The sequence below is a fragment of the Lytechinus pictus genome, chromosome 10 (assembly GCF_037042905.1).
Source record: "Lytechinus pictus isolate F3 Inbred chromosome 10, Lp3.0, whole genome shotgun sequence".
In the NCBI taxonomy this organism is placed as follows: domain Eukaryota; kingdom Metazoa; phylum Echinodermata; class Echinoidea; order Temnopleuroida; family Toxopneustidae; genus Lytechinus; species Lytechinus pictus.
Window position 1 is genome coordinate 24,851,864 of NC_087254.1, and position 14,048 is coordinate 24,865,911.

At 38.2% G+C, this 14,048-nt stretch overlaps 1 protein-coding gene across 1 annotated transcript; it reads right to left on the reverse strand.

The window, feature by feature from the left end:
• Positions 1-2,440: 2,440 nt before the first annotated feature.
• LOC129269357 (N-sulphoglucosamine sulphohydrolase-like) lies at positions 2,441-13,105 on the reverse strand. Its single transcript, XM_064105655.1, has 6 exons — positions 12,928-13,105; positions 9,866-10,132; positions 8,782-8,935; positions 7,412-7,644; positions 6,473-6,648; positions 2,441-6,102 (listed from the first exon to the last, which is right to left on the reverse strand). The coding sequence occupies exons 1-6, from the start codon at positions 13,025-13,027 to the stop codon at positions 5,425-5,427; spliced, it is 1,608 nt and encodes a 535-aa protein (XP_063961725.1). The 5' UTR covers positions 13,028-13,105; the 3' UTR covers positions 2,441-5,424.
• Positions 13,106-14,048: the final 943 nt, after the last annotated feature.

The window sequence follows — 14,048 nt, forward strand, 5'->3', positions numbered from 1 at the left end:
TCGACGAAAATCATCGTGGAGACATTCATTCGGGGCTCTCCTCTGACATTTCTATTTCTCCATTTTGGTGAAATAATTATGTATCTCCTCTGATATTTCAATATTATGATCCCCATACCTGCACATCTCACTGCTCACCTTCCATCAAGTTATGATTTCTTTTTCCCTTTTTTGCTCCCCTTCCCCAGCTGTCCTTGAATGGTTTATTTCCAATTCTTCTAATGCCGATTCATCCAATTGCCAACTCGTCTATCATTTGGTCTACCATCAGTTTGTCCACTATCCACATGGTCTAATTGCCAATTCGTCCACTCACCATTTTGTCTATTAACCAGTTGGTCCAATAGCCATTCAGTCCAAATACCATTTGGTCTAATTGGACAAAGTGTTAATTGTGCAAAATGAATGAAAATGAAACGGATATTAGACCAACTGGTTATGAAATGGTGATTAGACAAAGTGATGATTGCAATGGACCAAATGGTTGTTTGGTAATGTTGATGTACATATAATGGCATTAGACTGAATGAAAGTAGACCATGTGGTGAGTGGACAAGTTGGTAGTAGACAAATTGGCAATTTACTCTCTTAATACAGTACATGTATATGCTCAATCTTTTCCTTGAAACTATCCTTCACCTCTCCCCTTTCTCTCTCCTCCTTTTTTTCATTCCAATTAATCTTCTCATTCACTCAATAACTCAAAACACAAGGCAAAAGTGATTTTGTGTCTCGCCCACGTATGAAAATAAGCAGAAATATCGTGATTTGCGAGGGCACACAACAGAATTAATTGTGAAATGACTGGGATGGCCAACACTTGTCATAAGAGTCTTGCACGTAAACTTTAATGTTGACCTGAAAATGACCTTTCACTTTACCATATGTGACCTCCGACTGCAGCATAACATGCAGGTCGCCTAAGTACATCTACCATATCCAAGTTTGGTTGAAAAGTGACTTACGGTTGCGGAGTTATAAGTCATAACAGAGTCTTGCATGTAAACTTTAACGTTGACCTGAGTCATAACAGAGTCTTGCATGTAAACTTTAACGTTGACCTGAAAATTACCTTCGACCTAACCATGTGACCTCTGACTGCAGCATAACATACAGGTCCCCCAAGTCCACCTACCATCCAAGTTTGGTTGAAAAGTGGCTTACAGTTGCGGAGTTAGGTGTCATAAGAGTCTTGCATGTAAACTTTAACGTTGACCTGAAAATGACCTGTGACCTTACCATGTGACCTCCAACTGCAGCATAACATGCAGGTCTCCCAAGTCCATCTACTATCCGAGTTTGGTTGAAAAGTGACTTTCGGTTGCGGAGTTAGCTAGGTGTCATAAGAGACTCTTGCATGCAAACTTTAACGTTGACCTGAAAATGACCATTGACCTTACCATGTGACCTCCAACTGTAGCACAACATGCAAGTCGCCTAAGTACATCTACCATCTAAGTTTGGTTGAAAAGTGACTTACGGTTGCAGAGTTGGGTGTCATAAGAGTCTTGCATGTAAACTTTAATGTTGACCTGAAAATGACCTTTGACCTTACCATGTGACCCCCGACTGCAACATAACATGCAGGTCCCCCCAGTCGATCTACCATCCAAGTTTGGTTGAAAAGTGACTTACGGTTGCGGAGTTAGGTGTCATAAGAGTCTTGCATGTAAACTTTAACGTTGACCTGAAAATGACCCTTGACCTTACCATGTGACCTCCGACTGCGGCATAACATGCAGGTCCCCCAGTCGATCTACCATCCACATTTGGTTGAAAAGTGACTTACGGTTGCGGAGTTAGGTGTCATAAGAGAGTCTTGCATGTAAACTTTAATGTTGACCTGAAAATGACCTTTGACCTTACCATGTGACCTCCGGCTGCAGCATAACATGCAGGTCCCCCCAGTCGATCTACCATCCAAGTTTGGTTGAAAAGTGACTTACGGTTGCGGAGTTAGGTGTCATAAGAGTCTTGCATGTAAACTTTAATGTTGACCTGAAAATGACCTTTGACCTTACCATGTGACCTCCGACTGCAGCATAACATGCAGGTCCCCCAAGTCCATCTACCATCCAAGTTTGGTTGAAAAGCGACGTACGGTTGTGGAGTTATGTGTCATAAGGTTTGTGACGGACGGACGGACGACATTTGGATCCCTAAGTCTCGTCTTCACCTCTGGTGGGCGCCTGATCTTAAAACTCATTCTTCTTGGGTAATTGATTGTGGTGGAGTGCAGGTATAATATTTTTAGGTATGAAGGGGATTTTAATACATACCAAAGAGCTCACAAAATCTGAAATCAAATTTCTCTCATTACAATCTATTCATCTAACTTCTTTGTCTCCTCAAAATGGTCAACTTACAGATCTTATAACAGGATTGATAAAACTCAACAAAACTGAATCACATGCAAGCACAGAGACAAAAAAAAACTATGTTAGTTTAAGAATGATACTAAAATATAGCTTTTAATATATCCTCTTAATTTGTAAAAAAAACATAAAACACCAGTATAAAAAAATCAAATAGATAAAAAATAAAATAAGACACTTGACAAGTCACATATTCTAATGAATTCATCCATGCCCATTATACATTCTAACCTCACTTCTAAAAAAACGATATAATTAGCATATTCAGCCTTCATGAGCTTTCTAAATATTTCACAGTGAAACTTTGTAGTAGAGTCATAATGAAAAATGTTATAAGATACAGAACATTTTGTAACTGAGGACATTGCAAAAATTGAATCTACAGTTTTGAAACCACTTTGAATAATATATCCATTGAGTGATTTAAACAGTGTTGAAATCTGGTGTTGATTTTGTGACAAAACTAACACCAGCTACAAGGAACAACATCGTACTTGAAATCAGGCTGGTGTTGGGATTGACGTCGGAAAATATGATGTATTTCCGGAAGTTCGCGTTGAAGGCTGGTGTTGAACGTCGTCTGCTGAATCCAGCACTGCGGCTGGTGTTGACAATCTACGTGCAATTTCCCCACCCAGGGATTGGGAAAATCGTGATTTCAAGCTCGGTGTTGGAAATCTCGGTGAACACAATGAAAAATCCCTGTAAAATTAGCTTTTACAGTAAAGATGAGTACAAATCATTTGAGTTTTATATATTTTGATGAAGAATAATGTTTACTCTTTGAATTCTTGAATTAATTAAAGCATTGGTATTCTGTACGATGAGAATTTAATGCATTTCTCTCGGATATTCGCCAAGACTTCTCGCGTGAAGTTGAGATGATTTAGCAGCGCAGCACAGAGGCGTGATGTCATATGCTATCAGTAACGCAATCGGTATTGTTCCTCTACACCCAGCTCGGTGTTGGAATTCGGTTCAGCAGCCTTTTTACGCTCTCAACACCAACACCAAACTTGAAATCACCCATTGTGTAAAAGAAAAAGAAAAAAAAATAAAACGGGGTTTGTGAACATCTTGTACTTGTACAGTTGAAATATGGAGTTGGATATCTACAGCCAGTACAATCTCATGGCATGGCCCTGGGAATGGGGGTGCTGCATGTATTATTCTCCTTAGGCAGCAAACCTGGAATTTTGGGAAGGTGTGACAAAATGGAGATATTTAAAAAAAAATTGTACAGAAACTTTTTTTTTTGCTTGTCAAATTTCTCGGGACCCAAATTACCTTCATTTTGTAGTGAAACATTTTTTTACATGTATGCTTGTCAAATTTTTCTGGACCAAAATGACATTCCTTTATGGAGTGAAACCCATTTACCTCAGCACCCCCGGTCAAAAAATCAATCCCAGGGCCCTGTCTCACAGGGTGAAATCCTGGCCTATCCATCCATGAGACCCCATACTTTAACCATCTATTTCTTAAGTCAAAATAAATCACATCATAAATTTAATCAGTTTCGTGGGGGTCGGGGGATGCAGAATGTGCGGGCGCATCCTGTAAAATTTGAAATATAATGGTGCATCCCGCACAATGCCTTCATTGCAAATCCTGTAAAATTTTGGAAATGCAGGCAAGAGAGAATGGGGCAAGAATCAATACAAAGGAGGCAGGCATTTTTCCATTTAACATTGGATCTAAAAGAAAATGAATGCAAATGTACTTTGGAAACATACAGCCCCAACCTAGTAACATTGCCACTGCAATAATCTACAAGACTACAGACATAGTTATTACACCGACATCAGAAAATGATTTCATGCACTGACATAATCTTCAACAACAACAAACACAACATTGTCCCAAAGGGAATTTCAAAGAAAGATGACAAAAAGGGGCAAAACATATTTGAAACGTCTCTGTTAATATAACCTCATATTAGTAAAAGTACTAGGTCTAGTACCAACTACCTAGTAAGATCAATGATTTTGATGATTGTCCAACTTTTTTCCATAGAAAACACATAGTACGTAAGTACCTTTTCAAACCATTAAAATGATGCATATATTATATGAAAAGAGGATGTGATATAAAGATGATAGCATAACAAAGACAAATGGTCTCAACATTATCATTCGTGTATTTATGGTAGAAGTAGTAGTCTGATACTGAAGAAAATACTGGTCGTGATATCACTTAATAAAATTCATTATAAGTGCAACGATAATCGGATACACTTCCATAAATATTTCAAAGGTATTCAGAATTCAGCCAAGATTTCCATACTTTACTTTTGTGTGTGTGCTTATTTACTAATAAGCTGAGGTAGATACAAAGAAAAACAAATACTCTTCTCCATTTCATGGAAAAGTAAGGAATATCGATGGGGGGGGGGGGGTGATAAAAGACAAGTATCCTCCCATACTTGAATTCATATTTTCAAGCAGTATGTCCAATTCAAACCCTCTCATATGGCAACATCACAGGAACTGTTGCCCATCCATAAATATAGTTTTGGTGTAAAGTAGTCTGCAGGCACAGACCATTCGTTTTTGCAAGATGCATAGTACATAATGAAGAGTCTGAAATAGCAAGACTAGATTCACTGTGTACTGTGGCTGACTCTATTTCACACAGACAGAGTTTGGAGTCTAGTCTTCTCTCTAGACATGGTTTTTGTTAGAGTGTCAAATTTGAGTCTGTGCTTGCAGACTAGGTGTAATGTAGTTGGACACCACTTCCCCATATTTTGTAAGTGGCAGGCTTGTATAAACTTCATTGGCATTGTGGATGACTCTTTATTTATTTTTTTTGATATTGATATTGCAGTTAACATCTCACCCATGCATAGAGATGTGTATATTTTCTGAGGGAGGCTTTCAGGTGAATGTAGTACAGGGAGGCTAGCTTGAGATGAAGCTAGTTATTAGAGAGGGCTAGATCAAAATGGCCAAAAAGAGCGAGGTGGAAATGTACATTTATTCAATATATACTTCGGTACCTGGAATCTTTCATATCAATATATTTCATCTAAATTAAGCACTGGTAATCAATGAATGATATTAACTTGAGGGTTTCCCTGTTGAGTAGGTTCATCGTACTTGGGACCACATCCATTATTAGGACCATACCGCACACCATGTGGAAAACAATGCCAGGTATCATCAGTTTCCATCATCCAAGAATGTAACTGAGCTGTCATGTTCTGCCTTATCTCTTGATGATCAGGGTCATCGGCAAGATTCTTCAACTCATGAGGGTCATCTTGAAGATCATAGAGTTCCCACTCGTCACGGTAGTAGTAGTCTTCGAGGGTCTTGAACCAGTAGGTGGGCTGCCCGCTGATGGTGTTGTTGAGGATCTCCAGGAAAGTTGGACAGGAATAGAGGTCGGTGGCCAAGGGGTACGGGGCTCGGTTGTTTAGGTTATGGATGAGGCGGTAGCGGCGGTTGCGGAGGACTCGCATGGGGTAGTACATGGTGACCTCGTGGAAGTTGTGGCTGGCGTAGACATGGTCCCATCCTGAGACAGGCTCACTTGCAGTGATTGGTATCATGGAGTGACCAGTGAGTTTGGTGCCAGATGGCTGTGTCTTCTCTAAAGTTGGAGGGTCAGTGGTCTTTGGAACTGGTTTGGGGGTCTTCTCCTCCGTGCCAGGCATAGGTATACCAAACCAGTCTAATACTGTGGGTACTATATCCATTGTACTTGTCATGGAGTCACTCACCTAGGACAGCAAACAAACACATTCGAACATTTTGAAAATGGCAAGGGTAAGACAATCTTTGCTGTGTGCAGTCATAATGTGACAAAGCTTTTTGTGCTAAGTAGGCTATTGAGGGACTATTGAAAAAATATTTACTCTCAGCAAGTAAGATGCGTGTCAATGATCAAAATTATTTTTGTTTCCTTTTTTTTAACTGCATGCATCTCTGTTGTCATGGAAATTGGCTTGTATGAATATTGATATTGGACTTCTTTTGTGGTGTATCAGATATATTGCATGCATCATTGATAAATGCAATATATCTGATATCTCACTCAAGTGCATCAAAATATTATATCATTTATGTTAATGATTATTAATAGATACATACCTGTCCCCATCTGTGTTTGTCAAAGGGGTTTGAGATAAGCATCGGTTCTCCCATCCCTGGCTCAAATAGATTTGTCTTAGCATTGGGGAATGGGATACCATTATCAGCTGTGTAGATGATCAGAGTATCGTTCAGATGTCCAACTCGTTCTAATTCAGCTAACAGCATGCCGATACCTGAAGAGAAAAAGAAGTTACACCATATACCTGAATTCTCACATATTTTTATTTCCATGATGGCTTTGATAAAACTTCGTTTTAACATTCTATAATTCTATAATTTTTTATCATTATTCCAATTTAGATGATTTGATGATGTAAACACTTTGAAATTTTGAATTCGAAAAATGATAATTGTTATTGATATTGAACAAAACATGATACAGTAAATTGAATTGGTTTCCTTCTCCCTCTATGTTGATCGCCTAAGTTCTTTAACTCTTCCCTCTCCTTTCTATTCTGTATTTTCACTCCATTCATTTCTTCATCTCTACTTATCTCTTCCCATTCATCTTCATACCTTCCCTCTCATTTCTTGCCCCCTCCCATAACAACAACAACAACTACTACTACTACTACTACTACTACTACTGCTACTACTAAAGAAGCACTCCTCTCAAAGAAAGTAAATTTACAACAATGATTATTTTACATTTCAAAAATAAATCAAGGCAGGGAGAAGAGAGATGGCAAGATTGAAGATCTAACAAAATACTACATATTACAAATATTTCATACACCAATAGCTAAGGGTGATATTTCTCAGAGTACCGCCCATGTTGTGAATAAAACTGTTTTGTAAAATCAAGTAAATCTTTAAAATGTTATAACTAATTTTGATGATGTTTTCAGTGTTAAACTTGTTTTATTATTCTTTGTTTATTGTGATCAAACTGCTGTTGGGGTGGACTTGCCCTATAATGCTAGTTCAGTTCTTCACCTGAATCTAATCTGCTGAGTGAGGTGTACTGTTTGGTGATGTCAATTCTTGTTGTCAAGGTATCAGGTAAGTAGTAAGGAACCTCCACATCTTTGGGTTCATAGTAGAATGGTTTCCAGTCTTCTATGATCCCCATACCTTCCTCTCCATTGCCAAATTTCTCACAGAAAGTGCCATATTTGCCAGTTTCACATCGATGGGCGTCATTGAATCCCATGTACAACATAAATGGGCTGAAAGTAGATCAGAAAAGTGAAGTATGGTTAATCCCACCGCTGCCACAAAAAATAAAAAATTAATAGTTTCAGTCCAATAAAGGACGGGAGGATTAAATCCAAAAGTACAGCTGTACTTTTATACCATTTTCCGATGAACTACCTCCAACATTATTTTTCCTTCTCATTTCACTCTTTCTCACCTTTACTTCCTACCTCAAATTTCCCACAATTCTACACCTATTTTAGTTTACTATGAATTACAGACTCTCTCTAGCTCTATCTCTCTCTCTCATGAATTGTCTCTAACCCCCATTAATACTAACAAAGAGTTTCATTGCTCAGGTCATTTGCCGGTGAAATGTCAAGAACTAATACAGACCACTTGAAATATTTGTTTCTTCCCACCTACCAACTATTACAAAATCAACACAAACTCAAGATGAAATGAAAGCCATGTCAGGTGATCTGCATTCTATAATAGTTCAAAGGTCATTCCAAAGTTTAATCTACTCCTGATACAAGGCCCTCTACTATGACAGTCTAATAGACTGATTCTTACAATGTACTATAGCAAACCTGCTGACTGTGACAAGGCTATAGAAAAATTCAGAACTAAAGCCGGTTGTAATCTAGTTTTATCTGTAGATCATGTATTACCTTAAAAAGTAAAGTTTACCCAAATAACAAGTTGATTTTAATGAATAAAGACAAGCAGATGATCTAAGAGAAAACTTTGATAAAATTTGATGTAAACAGAAAGAAATAAAATTTTAAAATTTCATTTAATTTCACAAATCAGTTAAATGCACAATGATGTTATGAAAATTTTCAACATTAAATTTCATGTAGATTTTATAAGAAAGAAGCTTGTTATTGAATATTAAGTAGCAATGTTGGCAATTCAACATGCTCAAGTTGAAGCCAAACCAATGTGAGATAAAATATTTAAAATACATGTACTTGATATTTTTCACATAATATAAAAATACAAAACAAATTACGGGGGTGTGATGTCATCACTTGCATATAACATGTGTTATGCATGTAAGTGCCTTGTTGAATTACACAAAACTGTAAAATGTCATAACCATCATACTAACATGACATTTAAATGCAGCTAAATGTGCATCATTTAAAAAAAAATAAACATACGTTGAATTGTTCTGCTCTGCAAAGAACTCTCTGACATAAAGCTTCATCTGAGTGATATTCCTTGCACACTGAAGCATGTTGAGGGTATCACTGTCTCGTTCAAAGTCAAACTTGTAGACATACTTTGGCCCAACATGTTTCTTTCCGATCATACCTTGAGAAGAGAGGGAAAAATCAACACAGAAGAAAACATTCTAGACTAAGTAGAGATAGAAAAGTATCCCATGAAGGAATAAAGATTTTAACTCTGATCAACAACATAACAAAAAAGTTGGTAGTATTGAAAATGTACTGATTATTTTTGTGTAAGGAGGTGCCCCTGTGGAAATCACAATTAAAACTTAGCCCACAAAAACACTTGTCCACATGCACAACCGATGGCTCCATAGCATTCATGGTTTTTAATTTGATAGGTGTCTGGCAGTGGACCCTGCAAATCCATTGCTGCACAGGAACAAAGATAGTCAAATTCATACAGCAGATCAAATGACAGGGAAGTTCACAAAATCATAAATACCTGATCCAAGCTCTAAACAAAAGTATAAATATATTGCAGGATTTTTGCAAAGTTAGCTTACCATTACCTTCAGAATACAAACCAAATAAGTTTCAATCATAGATTATCACACAACTGTTTTAACATCACAATTCAGAACTTATTTTAATAGCCTTTCTTTGAATAAGAATTCTTACAATGCTGTCATTTCTATTTCACTTTTATCTGTATAACAGAAAGAACCTGAAAAAAAAGTGATTTTGTCTGAGTCGTATAGCTATGTACTTACAAAATTACATCAGATCCTACATGTATGTCACCCATCACCCCCAAACCAATAATCAGTCGCCTGGGATTGTTCTCTGTAAATAGCTAATATAGTAAATTGGTCTTGTGTGGTATTTGAATGGGTTATTGCTGATCAATTTTGCCAGGTTATATATCAATTATTTGTTAAAGCGATGTGCTTTTTCAAACTCAATAAAGATCTATGGATTCATTTTGGAGACTTATTGCTGGTTTTGGGATGACGGGTGCAGGTCGCATAATACATGTAGAATGGGTTAGGCTAAATGACGTTACATGTACCTGTATGAATTCCATATGGTTTTAAAAGGAGAGGTAAACTCTTGACTGTATCAAAGGACATGAAGTGATTTTCCTGATGATGGAGTCCGTACATCCCATTTTGATGCTGCGGCATTCCCGTCAGGATCACAGACCGACTAGGTGAACAGCTGCTAACTGATGTGTAAGCATTGCGTATCGTTACACTCTGCTGTGACAGCCTTGCCAAATGGGGCATCTTGCAGGCAGTGTGGTTGTAAACAGATGTTTCGAACCCGACATCATCAGCTGCATGAAATGGGTGGCATTTGATTTGGGATAGGATGGGAAAAAACACATAACCATGGCAATTAAGAATATGTAGAAAACAATGAAATAACTACATTTGAAAAAAACAAAAAAAACACGAACATAACTTATCATGAGTCAGTTTACCTCGAGCGATGTTCGCGCAGGCTCCACTCCACTTCACCACCGCTACACTACGCTCCACCTGCCCGAACATAGGGACGGTGAACCAGTTCGGATATACCGAGTGACAAAGGTGGGATCAAATCAAATGGTGGTTTATTGTAAAAATTATAGAAAAAAAATATAACAAGAAAGAAAAATAGTTTTGTTTCTTACTCTTAACCCTTATTTCACTCCGTGTCCATCCTCCGGTTATCCTCAAAATTGGTGATTTTGGGCCAGTATCTAATTCCTCACACGTAATTATTCACGACCGATTTCAAAACATTGCGTCGCTGGTCAAGCAGCATGAATATTTATATTATATTGGATGGCTCAGAAAATACCAGAAATATTCCAAGAGTTTGGGAAAATATTTTACGAATCAGTGGAATATTTACACATATTTTCCCAAACTCTTGGAATATTTCTGGTGTTTTCTGAGCGATCCAATATAATATAAATATTCATGCTGTTTGACCAGCGACCCTCGCATGCGATGTTTTGAAATCGGTTGAGAGACTTGCTATGAGACATTTGTGAACAATTTCTGGTGGGGAAACTTGCTCGAAGTCAGCCGGTACGAAACTAGTGTTAGCGCAAAGTTTTTTAACATTTTCTGATTTTTTTTGTCATTCTTCCATAAACATGACAAACTTAAGACATGATCTAGGCCTAGTCTAACGTTAGGTCTAGAGTCTAGTCTAAGTTAAGTCTCAGTGGATCATATATCCCTGACCAAAATAGACTGATCTATCATTGGTCTACGTACACATATGACTATGTCTATAATCACAGGCATTTACGTAAAGACAAGGGGCGGTATTCTGAAAGCTCAATTAATAGCAGTCAATTAGGGCTCAATTAGCATTTTGGTAAATTCTGAAGTCACTTAAGTGCCCCTTTCCTTATTTGGTAGGGTTGTGTTATGCGCACTTGCAATACATGTAGTATGTTTTATGACCGCGCGAAGACTTAATTGAGTAGTTACGATACTTTTGGTATTCTGAAAAGTCCCATATAGCGCTCAATTAGCTGACTTTCCAATGGGGAAAGATAATGGTGATAAGAGGTCCATTAAGTCTCATCATCTCTTGCTAATTGTGGCTTTCATTTCTAAATATCAAATCGGTTTACTACTGTGACGAAAAGTAGGAGGAAGGAAGAGAATTAAGGAGAAAGGTATAAAAAGGGGATAGAATAAATGGAAAGATGGTTTTATAGAAACAAGTCTAGGTCTAAAATAAGGAATAGGGAATTTATTTGGTAATAAAGAAATTAGAAACGAGGGAAAATTAAACAGAAATTGTGTTCATAGGGGTAATATGACTATTATTTTTCTGTATTTTCTTTTATTTAGCACATTATTTTGACAGTTTATTTAGATTGCCAAATCATGGTAGGTGCAGCAATGTTCAGGGATGAATGAAACTTTGTTTCCGACAATACAAAATAAGAAAAGACACCTCTAGTATTTGAATAAATATGGTATTCTCTCATAGAATAAAATACACAAGTGGAACGCCTCTGGCAGTCTCGCCTGCATTACGCAATTCGATATAGCAGCAGTGCTTCCTTTGAAAAACAGCTAAATGAATAATGATCATTCACAGAAGAAAAACTAATATGATAATAAAATATTATGTCCATTGACCCAAAATTACCTTTGACCATGATCATGTGACCTAAGACATGTGCAAAACAATCACTCATACTTGATTACCTTTATGTCGTTATGTCGATGTTTCATGAGCAAGTACCATAAAATTCCTAAGTTATGATGCCAATTCAACACATACTCCCAACACGGCCAGAGTTCATTGACCTTTAAATGACCTTTGATCTTGGCCATGTTCCTGAAACACGCGGCACATATACCCACTATATGCATTATATACTGAGTGCCCCCCCCCCCGGGCTCAGGACAAAAAGTCAAAGAGCTCGTCTCGGCTCCGCCGTCGCATCGGAGCTCCATCTCCAGCGGTGAGCTTGAGTGGGCGGCTGTCACTCATTCAATGAAACAAGGTTATGATATAATAACCTTGTTCTCTGTTAATAATATATCTCCATGTGTTGCAAAATAAGGGTGGCAATATTTGGCTGATTTTCTCTTTTTCTTTGGGACAAATGCTTTATTTTTTTACACTGTCACTGACAGTTTCCATTACACCTATTCATCATACCACTTGGCTCTTAAGTAAATTTGATTCTTCAAATTATTTTTTTCTTAATTAAAAATAGAGATTGAAAAATGAAAATTTTCTTGCCATATTACTTTCCATAGAGGGCGTACACAAAAATATGCCCAAAATTCAAGTTTTTGAGCGCTCTGGTGAATAGAAAAATTATTCCTAAGTTACTTATGAAAAATAAATTGCAACTGTATGGAAATTAGTAATTTGGTCACAAAAGTGATATTTTCATGGCATGACATAGTCCTACCTGTACTAGATTCCCCACAGCCAGGCACAGGCAGGATGGTAACCCAGGGAGCTCCCGCCCGCGCAGCGGGAGCTTCCTGGGTTAGCAGGATGGTTGCAGTGAACAAGTGACGGCTGTGTGCCGCCGTCGTCGAGCCCTTTTTCATAATTTCAATTTCACAGGTCACAAGAATTCAATCAAATTCAACTTACCTATTATCACGAGAACATTTCGCTTATCATGGGGCGGCTGAGCAAAAACTACAGCAGGTATCAAAATACCCATTAGCAAGGCTAAAACTACGCGTTTCATGGTTTCTCCTTTTTGTTTCGGCAAACGTATTAAATTAAGTGATACGGTAGAGTCAATAATAACATGTCACGTGACAAACTTCACGTGATCGGTCGCGTCGGGGGCGTATACCTCTCTTAATTTTTCCAGGGTCCGGAAAATGGATCGAGCACCTCGCGGTCCCCCTCCCCGACCTATATACAACTTTTCTTTGTTAAAGACTTTTTTTATGAAACACCACCACCCTTTAATTGTTTCCCCAATGTTCGATAAACACTGATTATTTAATTAATCATCAATCTACAAGCTATACTATATATAGCCAAGCTAGGCCATGTCAGGGGCCCGCCCCCCCCCCCCACTAGTGTTATTTAGGGTAGGCCCATGCTCGTTCCCTCCCTTTGAAAGCACCCCTATCTCATGTCTGCCAAAATTTCTGAACCCCCTTTCGCGTGCCTTGGACTCGAGACCCCCCTAAATCCGGAACATGTATACTGCTCAATGTACCCCCTTATCTCAGGTGGGCTCTCATATTCCAACCCCCTATCCCAGGAAAGACAACCCTCCCCCTTCATCTCAGGTAATAGAGGTTCCCTGATGACATGATGGAGGATAAAACAATAGCAAAACCATGAAAACAATGACTTTTCAGTCTGATGCACAGGTTTTTATTGTTTGTCCTTCAATATGGCTGCTGTGTGAACCCTCTATTACTACATTAGGAAAGATTTTTAAATATCTCAGGAGTCCAAAGAGAGAGAAAAAAAACACCCCCTTTCTTTACAATCCATGGGCCCGCGGACTTGTCCTGTGAAAAAAATAGCCCTTTACCGGACATTTGGGGAACACGCATGCAGTCCCTCCGACCCGGAGTGGGGGGGGGGGGGGGGCAGGGTCAGTTTTATAAATTTCTTAACTTAAAAAGTTACTTGCACTCAACTTCAGACAAGACTGACGACCCTTTCTTTGGTAAAATGTGAGCAGGCTTTCATGTCTTTTCTTTTATATCAGATTTGTATCCTGATAATACGATCTTGGCAGT